Source organism: Dasypus novemcinctus, chromosome 17, assembly GCF_030445035.2.
Source record: "Dasypus novemcinctus isolate mDasNov1 chromosome 17, mDasNov1.1.hap2, whole genome shotgun sequence".
Classification (NCBI taxonomy): Eukaryota; Metazoa; Chordata; class Mammalia; order Cingulata; family Dasypodidae; genus Dasypus; species Dasypus novemcinctus.
Genome location: NC_080689.1, coordinates 81,366,152 through 81,381,178, shown reverse-complemented (window position 1 = coordinate 81,381,178; position 15,027 = coordinate 81,366,152). Strand labels below are relative to the sequence as shown.

Genomic DNA, 15,027 nt, shown 5'->3' with positions numbered 1-15,027 from the left:
GGAAAGTTTTTATATATATGTTATAAAAACCAAGAAATATCAGCTCATCTTTTTTCTATATTCCTTTTCATTTTATAGTGTTCAAATTTCTAAATAACTGGCAAATATTATAAAGTGTACCCTTTCAATTGGCCTTTCTGGAAATAAAAGACATTTGGCGGGGGGGGGGGGGGGGGGTAGTGCATATTCTTACTTGGTACCTGGTGAGATGGATGTACTTATCTTCACTTAGCAGAGGGAAAAAAGTGAGGTCTCATGGAAAGCAGAAGCCAAGCTACCAGCTGTGTGACGTTTGGCCAGATCACCCGGCGCTGGGTTCCTGGGCTCTGAAATGGGGGTTGGTTGCCTCCACGCAGGGGTTGCCGTGCGTGCTTAGTAACACGGCGGCTCCAGGGGTCCACCTCCCCACGTCTGCTCCAGAGTCCAAGCTTTCACCACTGTCCTGGGGGCTCATGGGGCTGTGACGAATGCTCGCGGGATGAGGAGCTGGCGGCTGGCATTACAGAGCGGTGAGCGCCCAGCCCAGCTCCGCCCCAGCCGTCAACTGGGAGAGGCTTGTTCTGATGGTAATAAAATGTTGGTTGTTGATGTGGGAAATGGGATATATGGGAACCTCTTACATTTTTTAATGTAACATTTTGTGTGACTTATGTCTCTTTTTAAAAAAAGATAAATAAAAAATTAAAAACAAAACAAAAATGTCTCAACCGAAGCAGGCATCTCCTGGATCTGTGGATTAACCACCCAGTTACTGCGCCAGGCCAGAAGCTGGGCTGGAAGGCGCGGGGTGGAGGTAGGGGTGGGGTAAACTGAGAAGGCACCCCAGCCCCAGTGTGGAGTTCCCACACACAGTCCTGTCTCCTTCCCCAAAGACGTCTCCAGTTAGCAGGGAATATAATTAAACGGGCGAAGTTTGGGGCCATCCCAGGGATGTCTGGCCAGGTACCTTCACCTGGCATGCCCAGGTGCTGAGAGCTTCCCTGGCTGACGGTCGACCACGAAGCCACCGGGCAGGCGCGGCTGCTGGGGGCAAAGACCCCGAGAGCAGCTGCACTCCAGGACCAGCTCACCCCCCCTCACGCAGCACCTTGGGAAGCCCTGTGCTCTCACCCCGTTCATCCCTTCAGTGTCTGTGCAGCACCTGCTGTGTGCCAGGTCCTGGGGGCGCCGAGAGAAATGAAACAGTAGTAATCCTAAAGTTGAAAATAGAAACACAAATGTAAGTTATCAGTTACTGAGCACTCTCTACCTGGCAGGCTCCGTGCTAGGGGTTTGCTCATCTAATTAATGGCCCGAATAATATCCACAAATGTGGTTCAAAGGGAGGGGATTTTAGCTGAATAGACTGTTACTAGAATAAAAATTTTAAAACACAGGGAACCCTGTTGTAAACTGTAGCAGTTTGATATAATGGATGAATTCCAAAAAGAAATATTGGATTATGCTTATAATCTGATCTCTACTGGGGCATGATTGGTGGGTGGGACTCACAGATAAAAGGCATGGCAAAGGACAGAGTTGAGGGTTTCTGATGTTAGAGTTTTGAATTTGGAGTTTGATGCTGAAGACTTAAGCTGGAGCCCTGGGAAGTCAGCATGCAGAGGAAAGAGAAGCCAGCCCAGGAAGGAAGGAACCTTGAACCCAGAGAAAAGCAAGCCCCAGGAATGTAGGAACCCAGGAAGCCTGAGCCCTCGCAGTCGTCGGCAGCCGTCTTGCTCCAAAGAGACTTTGGTGATGGAAGTACATCATGCTTTATGGCCTGGTAGCAGTAAGCTCCTACCCCAAATAAATACCCTTTATAACGCCCATCAGATTTCTGGTATTTTGCATCAGCACCCTTTTGGCTGACTAATACATAAGCGATGGACTGTAGTTAATAGTACAAGTATAAAAATGTGCTTTAAGGATTGTTACAGGGAAGTGGACTTGGCCCAGTGGTTAGGGCGTCCGTCTACCACATGGGAAGTTCCGCGATTCAAATCCCGGGCCTCCGTGACCCGTGTGGAGCTGGCCCATGCACAGTGCTGATGCGCGCAAGGAGTGCCCTGCCATGCAGGGGTGTCCCCCGCGTAGGGGAGCCCCACGCGCAAGGAGAGCGCCCTGTAAGGAGAGCCGCCCAGCGCGAAAGAAAGCGCAGCCTGCCCAGGAATGGCGCCGCCCACACGGAGAGCTGACACCGCAAGATGATGCAACAAAAAGAGACACGGATTCTCGCGCCGCTGTTGGGGTGGGGGCTGTCACGGAGGAACGCACAGCAAATGGACACAGAGAGCAGACAACTAGGGGGGTGAAGGGGAGAGAAATAAAAAAATAAGTCTTTAAAAAAAAAAGGGATTGTAACAAATGTACCTCACTAATGTTAACAATAGGGCGGCATATGGGAATCCCCTATTCTATATATTTCATGCATAATATTTCTGTACACCTGCAACTTCTTTAACAAAAAAGTTAATAAAAGTAAATGTTTAATCAGGAAAAAAACAAAAAGAAACCACCAGTACAAGGCCCAGGGAGGAGGGTGCACGTAGCGAGATGAGCAGAGGGAAGACGTGGGTAGACGCGGCCAGCAGCTTGGACGCGGCACCTGGCCTGCTCTCCCCCGGCCTCCTCTCTCGAGACGCTCCCTCCCGGGCCTGCCCTGCCTCTGCCCTGCCTCTGCTCTCTCCTGCTCCAGGGGCCTGGGTCGTGGCTAGCCTTGCTCTGCCTGCTCCAGGGCCCTGGATGGTGTCCCACGGTGGTACCCACACACTCTCTTGATCCATTTTGGGTCTGAAGGACCTCAACTCCTGCTCACATACTTTTTGGGGAGGGGGTGGGGGCTTGGGTCACAAACATAAGTCTGTGATGAAGGCTTTGGAGGATCTTCCCAGAAGAACGGATGTGATGTCTGAGGTTTGCAGCACGCCTGAACACCTCAAATGAAGAGTACTCAAGGAAAGCACCAAACCTGGCTCACCTTCCTGATCAACCAACAAAACTGTGGTAGTCAAGATCACCCTATCAGGGAAACGGACTTTGGCCCAGTGGTTAGGGCGTCCGTCTACCACATGGGAGGTCGGCGGTTCAAACCCCGGGCCTCCTTGACCCGTGTGGAGCTGGCCATGCGCAGTGCTGATGCGCGCAAGGAGTGCCGTGCCTCGCAACAGCGTCCCCCGCGTGGGGGAGCCCCACACGCAAGGAGTGCGCCCGTAAGGAGAGCCGCCCAGCGTGAAAAGAAAGAGCAGCCTGCCCAGGAATGGCGCCGCCCACACTTCCCGTGCCGCTGACGACAACAGAAGCGGACAAAGAAACAAGACGCAGCAAATAGACACCAAGAACAGACAACCAGGGGAGGGGGGAAATTAAATAAATAAATAAATCTTTAAAAAAAAAAAAAAGATCACCCTATCATTTATTCAGAATGAAAATGACAGGCAAGATTTTAGAAATGACTGAAATCAGGGAAGCAGATGTGGCTCAAGCAGTTGAGAGCCCACCTACCACGTGGGAGGTCCCAGGTTCGGTTCCCAGTGCCTCCTAACAAGAAGACGAGCACACAATGAACAGACAGAGCGAGCAGACAGTGAGCGCCAACAGGTTGGGGGGAGGTGGGGAGAAATTAATTTTTAAAATGAATCTTTAAAAAAAAGATGACTAAAATCAGATACAACCAGGACCCAAATTCTGGCTTTGTCGTGTGTGAACTTGCACCAGTTACTTAATCTGCATGGACCTCTGTTTCTTCATCTGTATATGAGGATGAAATGAAATCATGTGTGTGATGCATGTAGCACAGCCTGAGACATAAGTAATCAAAAAGAGTGACTGTTGTTAGGAACCTTTGCACCTCAGCGAAAGTGCTTTGTAGAAATAATGTGTGTTAAAACTGTTAGCTGACCCACGACCCACCCCTGGAAAAAATTAATAAATGTTGAGAAGCAGTGAACTTTCATTCACAGACTTACTATGAGGCATTAATGGGTAAAACAGATTCACTAAACCTCCCCAGCGACCAAAGAGCCTGGTTGATCAAATTGACTTCTTTTCTTTTTTCCTTTCTTTTTTTTCTTCATTTCTTTTCCTTTTCTTTTTTTCCCTCTCTTTCTCTCTTTAATGAGAATAACAGGATGACAGGATTCTATGAATTAGACACTCATCAACGGCTGGTGGTAGTCTGAAATATTACATTTTTCTTTTCTTTTTTACCTTCTTTCCTTTTCTTTCTTATTTTTCTCCCTCCCGCTCTCCCATCTTTCTTTCCTTCCTTCCCTGCTTTTAATGTTTTATTATGGAAATGTTCACTCACATACCAAAGGAGAGAGAATAAGATAATGAGCTCCCAAGCGCTCATCACCCAGCTTCAACTGTTTTTGGTCACTGTTATTGTTTCATCTATTCTCTACTGGCCCCACCAATTAACAGTTTGTTTTGCTAGAGCACATTTTTAAAAATTTGAAATAACTTTGAATGTACAGGAAACTTTCAAAATAATACAAAACAATACACAGAACCCAACAAAATACCCCCTCACCCAGAAAATCCAGCTTTATCAACTTTTGGCATTTTGTGACATTTATCATACCATTCTCTCTCTCTCTCTCTTTCTCTCTCTCTTTCCCAGGATTTAAGAGTGGGTTCCTTAGATCATGCTCCTCTAATACTTGACACTTTCAGGTACATTTCCTGCGAACCAGACACTCACAATATAACCATCTTAAGTACAACTATCAAGGTCAAGAAGTTTAACACTGACATAAAGCATACAGTCTATATTCTAATTTTTTCAGTTGTCCCAATGTCCTTTTTTTTTTAATGGGTTGGAAGATTTTTTAAAACTTTGAGTAACATATATACAACCTGAAGTTTCCCCCCTTTAGTCCCATTCTGTTATATAATGCGGTGGTGTTAATTACATTCACGTTGTGCTACCATCTCCATCTTCCATTACCAAAACTTTTCTATCCCAACAGAAAATCAGTCCCAATTAAACTTTAACCCCCCTGTCCCCTGCCCACTCCCAGCCCCTGGTAATTGACTCTATGAACTCGCGCGTTCTAAATATTTTCTATCCGTGAGCTCATACAATATTTGTCCTCTTGTGTCTGGCTTATTTCATCCAACATGGTGTCTTCACGGTTTGCCCATGTTGGTGTGTGGCTCAGAACTCGGTTTATTCTCATGGCTGCATAATATACCCCTGTATGTATGTACCCCAGTTTGCTTATCCATTCATCTGTTGATGGATACTCAGGTATCGCTAGACCCTTTTAAAGTAAATTCCAGACATCTCTCCTATAATTATTTTGCAATGAAATGTTTACCTATCTCTAACAGGGAGGGCTTACAAAAAATAACCAAAATGCTGTCATTACTTCTAACAAACTTAGTAATCATTCCTTAATATTAAAAATAAACCTTCTTAGAAAGTGGTTTGATATACATATCAAGAACATGTCCACACCCTTTGACACAGTAAATTTGCTTCTGGTTGCCTATCTAATTATAGAAAAGGGTTATCCTGTACACTTATTTATAAGAGAAAATACATAATTGGAAATAGACTGAGTGTCTAATGAGTAAATTATGGTATGACCATGCAATAGCATTTCTAAAGTTTTGAAGTTGAGAGTTGGGAAGCAGATGTGGCTCAAGTGATTGGGCTCCCATCTGCCATATGGGAGGTCCAGGGTTTGAATCCCAGAGCCTCCTGGTTAAGGCAAGCTGGACTGAGCAGAGAGCTGGCCCACGCAGAGTGCTGGCCCATGCGGTGAGCTGGCCCCAGAGGAGTGCTGGCCCGTGCAGGAGAGCTGTCCTATGCAGCAAGCTGGCCCGAGTGGAGAAACCGGTGCAGCAAGATGATGCAACAAAAAGAGAAACAGAGGAGAGACAATAAGAGACACAGCAGACCAGGTTGCTGAGGTGGCACAAGAGATTGAGCACCTCTCTCCCACTCCAGAAGGTCCCAGGATCAGTTCCTGGTGCCACCTAAAGAGAAGACAAGCAGACAAAGAAGAACGCATAGTGAATGGACACAGAGAGCCAACAATGGGTGGAAGGAGGAGAACAAACAAATAAATCTTAAAAAAAAAGTTGAGTGTCTATGTTTATGGTTAGTGCAGCTAAAATCAAGCAGGATTTAAAATTACATATTCAGTTAACTTTGTTAAAATACCCATAAAAGTTTCCCACTGAGCAATGACTATATTTCAGGCACTGTGTGAAAAGTGTTTACTCTGTATAAGAAAGATTATTAATCCCTCTTACGGAGAAGGAAATTGTTGTTCTGAGAGTTTAAATAACTTTCTAGTAAGTAGCAGATTTAATAGTAGGTGGAACCCCAGTTTTTTCTGACTTCACTAAAGATTTTAACCACTCTTCTGCTACCTCGGGTATCAAAATGTTAACAGCAGTTGTCACTGACCAAGTAGTGGGGTTATGGGGGTAGTTTCTTTTTCCTCTTTACACTTTGCTTCACTTTGCAACATTTTTTACTGTAGTTTTTATTGATTTTATATTATTAAAAATATGTTCAAATTACCTATTTAAAATTTATGAATAGCAAAAAAATTACAAGACTAAACAAAATTAAAAAGTGAAAGATAGAAACACAAACCAAACTAAAGAGAAAACATATCTAGATCATATGTTAGACAAAGGGCTAACATCCCCAGGGTGCAAAGAACGCCTATAAGTTGATGAGAAAAAATGTTACAACTCAAGAGAAAAAGATGTGGTTGAGAAACCGAATGTCTATTGATGTAAGAAAGAGCCTAAGCTCACTAGCAGACAAGTAATTGCAAATTAAAACCATGAGGAGATACCATTTTCCATCCATTAATTTGTCAAAACTTTAAAAAATTGATACTATCCATGGACCAATGAAAGGAGGAGGAAAGAAGTGCAGCCTTGCACTGCTGATGGGGTGGGGATTGTTCCCATCTTAGGGACAAATTCTGATCCTATCTATTAACACTAAACATACATATTGTTTGACTCAGCAGGTACACATTTAAGAGTCTATCTCAGGAAATGGATGTGGCTCAAGTGGTTGAGTGCCTGCCTACCATATGGGAGGTCCCAGTTTTGATTCCTGGTACCTCCTGGGGAAGATAAGCAAGACAGCAAGCTGGCATGATGGGCAGGCACGGTGAGCTGACGCAACAAGATGACACAACAAAGAGACAGAGGAAAGACAGTGGGAGACACAGCAAAGCAGGGAGCCGAGGTGGCTCAAACCACTGAGTGCCTCTTTCCCACCTGGGAGCTCCCAGGTTCTGTTCCTGGTGCCACCTAAAGAGAAGACAAGCAGACACAGAGAACACACAACAAATGGATACAGAGAGCAGACAGCAAGCACAAAACAAGGTGGGGGGGATAAATAAATATAAATCTTAAAAAAAAAAGTTCATCTTGCAGACACAAAGGTGCCAATAGGTAAAGATATATGTTCAGGGATAGTTATTGCAGCATTATTTGTCAGGGGAATAGTGGAAAAGCATTCTATCCACCAATAAGAAAATAGTTGAATAAGTCAAGATTTATCAGGGAAGCAGTTGTGGCTCAATGGATAGAGCATCCGCCTACCATATGGAGGGTCCAGGGTTCAAACCCCGGGCCTCCTGGCCCGTGTGGAGCTGGCCCACAGCTGTGCTGCTGTGCGCAAGGAGTACCATGCCACGCAGGGGTGTCCCCTGCGTAGGGGAGCCCCACGTGCAAGGAGCGCGCCCCGTAAGGAGAGCCACCCAGCACGAAAGAAAGTGCAGCCTGCCCAGGAATGGCGCCGCACACACGGAGAGCTGACACAGCAAGATGACGCAACAAAAAAGAGACGCAGTTTCTTGGTGCCACATGATAAGAATGCAAGGGGACACAGAAGAACACACAGTGAATGGACACAGAGAGCAGACAACGGCGGGGTTGGGGGGTGAGGAAATAAATAAAATAAATCTTAAAAAAAAAATCAATTCAACAGAATATCAGACAGCTGTTGAAAAATAGAGTGGATATAGCTCGAGTGGTTGAGTGCCTGCTTCCCATGTGCAAGGCCATGGACTCGATCCCCAGAACCTCCTGAAAAATAGAAATAAATCTATAAAAGGTCATGATGTACAGTAGGGGAGAAAACCATCTATTGAGTATACTTCTTGCTACTCAGGTCTGGTCAAGAGTCCAGCAGTACTGGTGCCTCCTGGGGACTTGCTGGGAATGCAAGCTCTTGCCCCCAGCCCAGACCGCCTGAGACCGGGAGTCAGCGTTTCACCAGCTTCCCCTGGGGCAGCGCTGGTGTAACCCCGAGGGAAACGTCTTCTCACGTCCTGTGGCAGAGAGGGTTAGGCCTCCACCAAGTCTATTTTCTCCTTCTACACCCCCAAACCCCTGGTGTTCAGCTGGGCAGGTGGCCACCGGAAGAAAGGCTGCATTTTCCAGCTGGCCTTGTAGTTCCGTGTGGCCATGTGGCCAAGCTCTGGGCAAGGGGATGTGACCGCACCATGAAAATGCCATTGCTGCTTTGTGCTTCTGTTTTTTTGTTTTGTTTTGTTTTTTTAAAGATTTATTTATTTATTTCCCCTTCCTGGCCCCCAGTTGTCTGCTCTCTGTGTCCATTCGCTGCGTGTTCTTCTGTGTCCGCTTGCATTCTTGTCAGCGGCACGGGAATCTGTGTCTTTTTGTTGCGTCATCTTGCTGTGTCAGCTCTCTGTGTGTGCGGCCCCATTCCTGGGCAGGCTGCGCTTTCTTTAGCGCTGGGCAGCTCTCCTTATGGGGCGCTCTCCTTGCGCGTGGGGCTCCCCTACGCGGGGGACACCCCTGCGTGGCAGGGCACTCCTGGCGTGCATCAGCACTGCGCATGGGCCAGCTGCACATGGGTCAGGAGGCCCGGGGTTTGAACCACGGACCTCCCATGTGGTAGATGGACGCCCTAACCACTGGGCCAAGTCCACTTCCTGCTTTGTGCTTCTGTTCCCCTGGTTGTTTCCGGCTTTCTGCTGCCTGAAAAGAGTCCACTGAGTCTGCCACGTGGACCCAGAAATGGGAGCCACAGCAAAGAATGCCAGCCTCCTAGCCCACCCCTCTGAACAGTTAGAGGAGAAAGACGGTGCGTATGCTGTCCAAGCCACTGGGTTTGGTTCTCTTTGTTACAGCAGCTGAGCCTATTTCTTTTCTTGTTTAAGAAGCTTTAGATTACATAAATGTTACAGCAAAAATATAGGGGATTCCCATATGCCCCAGCGCCTCCCCCTCCCACACTTTCCCCATTAACAACATCCTTCATTAGTGTGGTACATTTGTTACCATTGAGGGACATGTACTGAGGCATTTTTACTAACTGTGGATTATATTTTACATTATTGTTTACACACTGCCCTGCACAATTTTATAGGTTATGACAAAATAGATAATGGCCCGTATCTGTCATTGCAGTGTCACCTGGGGCAATTCCAATGTCTCAAAAATGCCCCCATGTGACCTGTTCTTCCCCTCCCTTCCCTCAGAACCTCCAGTGGCCACTGCGTCCACATCAATGACACAAGTTCTTCCATTGCTAGAGTCACAGTAAGTCTATAGTAGAATAATGGTAAGCCTACTCGAGTCCACATACTTACACATGCTTCAGTGAACAGGAAGCAAAGGATGAACTGATGCCTTCCTGTTACCACTGATTACTCTAAGGGGTGGGAGGGGTGGACAAATTAAAATAGGAGTATTGAGGGGAATCGTTATCAAATGACACTTCAAGTTCACAGTCACACTGACCATCTAGTGATGGGACGCAGGAGTCTCCCCACTTTCTAGGCGAATGCCTGAACCAGTCGGACCCCTTACAGCAGCCCTCTTAATCACACACTAACCCAGTTCCACCCCTCGACCCATTTTCCGTCCCTCCTTCCCCCTGCCCTCGTGCCTCCCTTTGCAGAGGCGGGTGCTGAGCCCAGAGCAGAGCAGTGGGACGAGTTCATGCCAGGCCGCTGGAGCCTCTTTCCGAGGTTTTATTCTGAGTCCCCCTCTCCACACTCGAGGGGCGGGGCTGGCCTGTGGTTTCTCTCGGGGCCCTTGGAAGGCATGCTCACCCTCCTACTGGTAATATGGCATCAAGGGTCCCCACCGGTTCAAGATGGGGACCCTGACCCCACGGTGACGAGGGCAGGGGCAGCCGGGCAGTAGAAGGTAGCCTTTGCCCTCCTCTATGGCCGGCTGGCGCGCAGGCTCCAGGAGGCACGGGAAGTCAGCGTGCTGGGAAGCCCAGTTCGGCTCGTGCTGGGCCAGTTGGAGGGCACGGGGGGCTGGGGACGTGGAAGGGCAGGTGCCGGCGAACCTGCCCTCGTCCTCCACCACGGCCTCACGCTGCCGCGGGAAGAAGCCGGGTCGCCCCAGGTCCCTGGCGTTCATGTAGGGTCTCCGGAAGGCCGGGTATCCATCCCCCAGCTTGGGGCTGGACGTGGCGATGGGCCCGTGGAGCTCTTTGGCACGGAGTTGAGCTTCAGCCTTTGCCTGCTGTGGAAACAAAGGACGCCTGAATGGAAGGCTGGAGGGGTAAAAGACAGTGTCGCTTCTTTGGGAAGCGTCACTTTATTTTTAGATTTTGAACGGTAATGCATTCAACACAGGGAAATATTGAAGTAATGCAGTAAGTCTCTTTGCCACACTCCCCTCCCTCAGTTCCCATTGACCAGAAGCAACCGCTGTAATCAGTATTTTGGGGATCTTTGTAGAAATATTTTATATACATGTATGTGTAAATTCCCCCTTTATTGGCACAAAATGGTACATATTATAATGCAGAACTTCCACTAAGTTCTTTAGGTCCATTAAATAATATATCTTAGAAATTGTTCCGTTTTTGTATAGAGCTTCTTATTTTTAGTGCAGATACCTCACGGTAGGAAAGGATTTCAGAAACAAACTTAAAATGAGCAAACAATAAAGGAAAACACTGATGAATCTGACTGTATTAAAAATAAAAATTTCACCAAAAGGCAGTGTAAAAAGACAAACCACAAACTGGAGAAATGAAAGATGCCCACAATATCTCAAGAACTCCAATAAATTAATAAGGAAAAGACAGACAACCCAATAGAAAAGTGGACAAAAGACATTTGTTATTTCACAGAATAACAAATCTCCATATGTGGATGAAAAGATGCCTACTCTCATTAACAGCTGGTGAAAGGAAAATCATGACCCCAGGGAGGTATTATTTCACTTCAAATTGACAAAAATTAAAGACTTGGACAATACCAAGTGATGGCAGGCTCACAGAGAGACAGGGTGACCTCTGCTGGTAGTGACAACGCAAACTGACACAGCTGCTTTGGCAGGCAAGGATGCCACTGATAATCCCACAAGAATTCCACTCCTAGTGTGGAAGAGCTCTCACACCTGAGCATGAGCCTCAGGAGCGCAGCAGCTTTCAGGGAAGAGGGGAGCAGGCGAAAGTGGTAAGTAACCCAAATGCCCGTCAACAGAAGAGATAAAACCATTGAGGCATGTGCAATTCTATACAGCCAAAAACGAGCACTGTGCTGTGATGTTTAGCAAGACTTGAAAGTCACAGGGGAACACAGACAGTCTATTCCCATTTATAAGATAGTTCAGAAAGAGGCCAAACTAAGCAATTCGTTTAAAGGGATACCTATGTAAAGGGTAAAACTATAAAAAATGCCAGGGCCTGAAAACCCAAAACTCAGGATAGTGGCTGACTCTGGAGGTGGGGCTGGGGAGTGGCTGGAGGGTGGTAGGATTAGAGAGAGGCTCACTGGGACCCCCTGAAATCATGACTGTGCCATCTTTTACGCTGGCTGATGACAGGTGCATTGGTGTTTGTTTTAGCAATAATACTTAAACTGTACATACATCTTATTTATCATCTTTGTATGCATGACATTGTTGATGTACATTTCAAAACACACGCACAAAAGACCTCAGAGTCAGGTTTCGTGCGTTGGGAGTTGTTCTACACATGTGTCGTCGCCCCCGCCCCCTGAAGACAGAGCATTCCGGGGGGCGAGGACCGGATGGGAAGACGCGTGGCCCCCTTACCTCTTCTGGCGAGAGTTCGGAGTATTTGTGCTCCCCGTAGGGTTTATAGTCGACCATGTAGGAGCTTTGGTATATGTCTAAGTCCACAGGAGCCTAAGGGAACGGGAGAGTGCAAAGCAGGGTCCCCAACTCGCCGCGCTCCCCCTCAAGGCCACTCCAGGGCCTCGCACTGTGTGTAGGAGTAAGTCCAGCTTTTGGGCTCGGCGTCCGGAGGCCCTTGTGAGCTGGTCTCCCTCCCCTCATCGTCCCCTCCCCTTGGCTCCCTGCGTGCAGCCCGTCCTCCAGCCACTCCTTTTCCACCCTTCAAGTGGGCCAGGCTCGTGCGCATAATTCCCGCTTGAAATGCTAGTTGCACTCCTCACTGACCAACTAACTCCTCTGTGTCCTCCAAGAACCCAAATTAAAATGTGCCACTGTCCCCAAAACATCCCTTCCGCCCTTTAATTCTCCACCTCCCAAGAATTAAACCCTTCCTCCTCAGTGCGTTCACAGCCCATTCTCCATTCCTCTACTACATTCCGCACTTACTCTGCCTGGGTGAGGTCTGCTAGAGCAGGTGCTTATCTTAGGCGTCTCTGAAGCCCTGACACCCAGCACCGTAGCTGGCATACTGTGGTGCCTAATACATGCATGCAGAACACATAAGTGAACCCCCAGGAAATTGTCAACACTTAGCCCTCCTCAGCCTGTTGTAAAAATCCTTCACTCCAGAATGGTGGTGCCCCTGAGAGCTTGGCGCCCTACCACGGCTGCTTGGGCTCTACCACGGCTGCTTGGCGTCCTACCGTGGCTGCGTGGCGCCCTACCATGGCTGCTTGGCGCCCTACCACAGCTGCTTGGCGCCCTACCGTGGCTGCTTGGCATCCTACTGTGGCTGCTTGGCGCCCTACCGTGGCTGCTTGGCACCCTACTGTGGCTGCTTGGTGCCCTACCGTGGCTGCTTGCTAAGAGTGCCTGTGGCAGGCTGAGCTCTGCACCCCAGAGAAACGTGGCCCTAAGTCTAGTCCATTCCCAGGGTGTGGGCCCATTGCAAGGAGGACTTCCGATGAGGCCCCTTCAGTTAAGGCGTGGCCCACCTCCTGTGCGGGAGACTTCACCCTATTGCTGGAGTCCTGCACAGAGAATGAAGTGAAGAAGAGGGCGAGCCATGGAAAGCAGCGGATCCAGGAAGGAACAGAGCAGGCGAGGCCGCCCTGTGGCTTGTCAGGTACAGACCAGGGACCAAGGACGGTCCGCAGCCAGCCCCGGAAGCCTTAGACTTCAGGGAGAAAGCATCGCCTTGGTGATGTCTTGATGTGAACTTTCTTTTAACCTCAGACCTGTGAGCGAATAACTTGCCATTGTTTAATCGACCCATTTCGTGTATTCGCCTTGGGCAGCCTGGCCCTCTGACGGTCACAAAGGACGAGAGCCCACGACACTCACCTGCCTGGGGTACACCACACCTGCCATCACGGAGGGCCTGGAGAAGACAATCGGTTAGCTCTGTCTGCCGTCCGCAGGGCGATTAGCCCCGTCTCCAGAGCCCTGCCGGCCAAGCACGGCCGCCCCAGCCCCCCAGGCATCTCCCAGCCCACACATCACTCATTCACTGGGGGGGGCTGGTGGCCCTGGGGGTACATGGGCTGGAGAAGGGGGACAGGAGCAAGGCTCAGCAGAACTGGGACAATTTAGAACATCAGGTTCCCCTCTCGAGGGGCAGCAGGGCAAGCGGTGCTCCTGCGAATGTTAAGGCCAGTTTTGGGGGGAAGGGAGCCCTGGTTTGCAGCACTGGTGCATTTCTGTGGTGTAAACCATAAATGCCTGGAGGACGCTGACTCAGAAGCACGACACGCTTTCAGCGTGCGTGGGGCACCAGGCCAGGGCAGGGCGTGAGGCTCTGCCCGCCCCGTGAAGGAGGCCGTGTGCGGTCCAGCCCTGGCCTCCCCAGCGCTGGGTGCTGCCTGCCTCCCTCAGCCCAGCTGGTGCGTGTGGGCCCCTAGGTGCTGGGTCACATTCTCGGGACCCCTGGCCTGAGCCCCTCAGTTCAGCGGGTCATTGGCGGACCCCCGTGCCCGCCTCGCTGGGGACAGACCACTCCTCTCCTTGAACGGGGACAGTGTAAGCGCAGACAGACCTCCTTCTGCCGAGGGACGGTGATGCTTGCTCGTCCAAGTCAGGTGCCCCGGCCTCCTGGGAGTCCAGCTGCCGCTGAGCGGACACTGACCTGCGGGCCGAGGCTGCGTGGTCACAGCTCGGTCATTGTGAGGTGGAGGGCCAGCCAGCCTGCCGGCCTGTTAGCTCCCCTGGCCCAGCTCACCAGCTCCAACAGCAAGCTGCAGGTGTCTGGGACCCCCGAGCCAGCCTGAGCCCTGGCAGCAGTGGACGGTGCCCAGGGGACGCCAGGACGCCACAGAATCCGCCCGCTTCTAGAAGGAGGCGAAGGGACTCCCACTAGGATGGAAACCATCCTGCTACACCCACTCCCTGCCTTTGCTGCCTGAAGGGCTGGCTCATCATCCCCCCTCCTCTTGTCAGAGTACCACCCTTTTTAAGAGCCACCTCCTCCAGGCAGCTGTCCTTGATCTCTCACAGGACTCCTCTGATTTGTCCAACCAACAATTCTTTTATTTTCAAAGATACTTAGATTACATAAATGTTACCAGAAAATGTAAGGGATTCCCATATGCCCCACTCCCTACTCCCACGCTTTCCTACATTCAAACTATTATTTAAACTATAATCCACACTTGGTGGCCACCGATAATTCTCGAGCACTTATTTTGGGTCGGGCACAGTTACGGCGCTTGCAGATGCAACAGTGAACAAAAGAGATAGAAATCCGTATCTGCACAGAGCTTACATCTTGGTGGGAGTGAAATAAAGTAAGCAAAGTATTTGGCAAGTCAGCCGTTTAGATGCAGCAAACAAATGCTGTGATGCACGAGGGAATGACTGATGGGGTGGGTGAGAAGGTGTGGCATCAGGGCATGAGAAAGAACCAGCCGTGGAAAGATCTGGAGGGCAGGGGGT

General features: G+C 49.2%; 1 protein-coding gene across 1 annotated transcript; it reads right to left on the bottom strand.

Annotated features, from left to right (window-relative positions):
• Positions 1–9,951: 9,951 nt before the first annotated feature.
• SPMIP9 (sperm microtubule inner protein 9) lies at positions 9,952–14,194 on the bottom strand. The gene is made up of 4 exons (XM_004472286.4): positions 14,132–14,194; positions 13,441–13,477; positions 12,016–12,108; positions 9,952–10,470 (listed from the first exon to the last, which is right to left on the bottom strand). Exons 2-4 carry the CDS (start codon positions 13,465–13,467, stop codon positions 10,051–10,053), a joined length of 540 nt encoding a protein of 179 aa, XP_004472343.1. The 5' UTR covers positions 13,468–13,477; positions 14,132–14,194; the 3' UTR covers positions 9,952–10,050.
• Positions 14,195–15,027: the final 833 nt, after the last annotated feature.

Coding starts and splice junctions, on each gene's coding strand:
- SPMIP9 (XM_004472286.4), bottom strand. CDS start 13,467: ATGGCAGGTGTGGTGTACCCCAGGCAG. Junction 12,109..13,440: donor GTGTGGTGTACCCCAGGCAG/GTGAGTGTCGTG, acceptor CCGTTCCCTTAG/GCTCCTGTGGACTTAGACAT. Junction 10,471..12,015: donor CCGAACTCTCGCCAGAAGAG/GTAAGGGGGCCA, acceptor TTGTTTCCACAG/CAGGCAAAGGCTGAAGCTCA.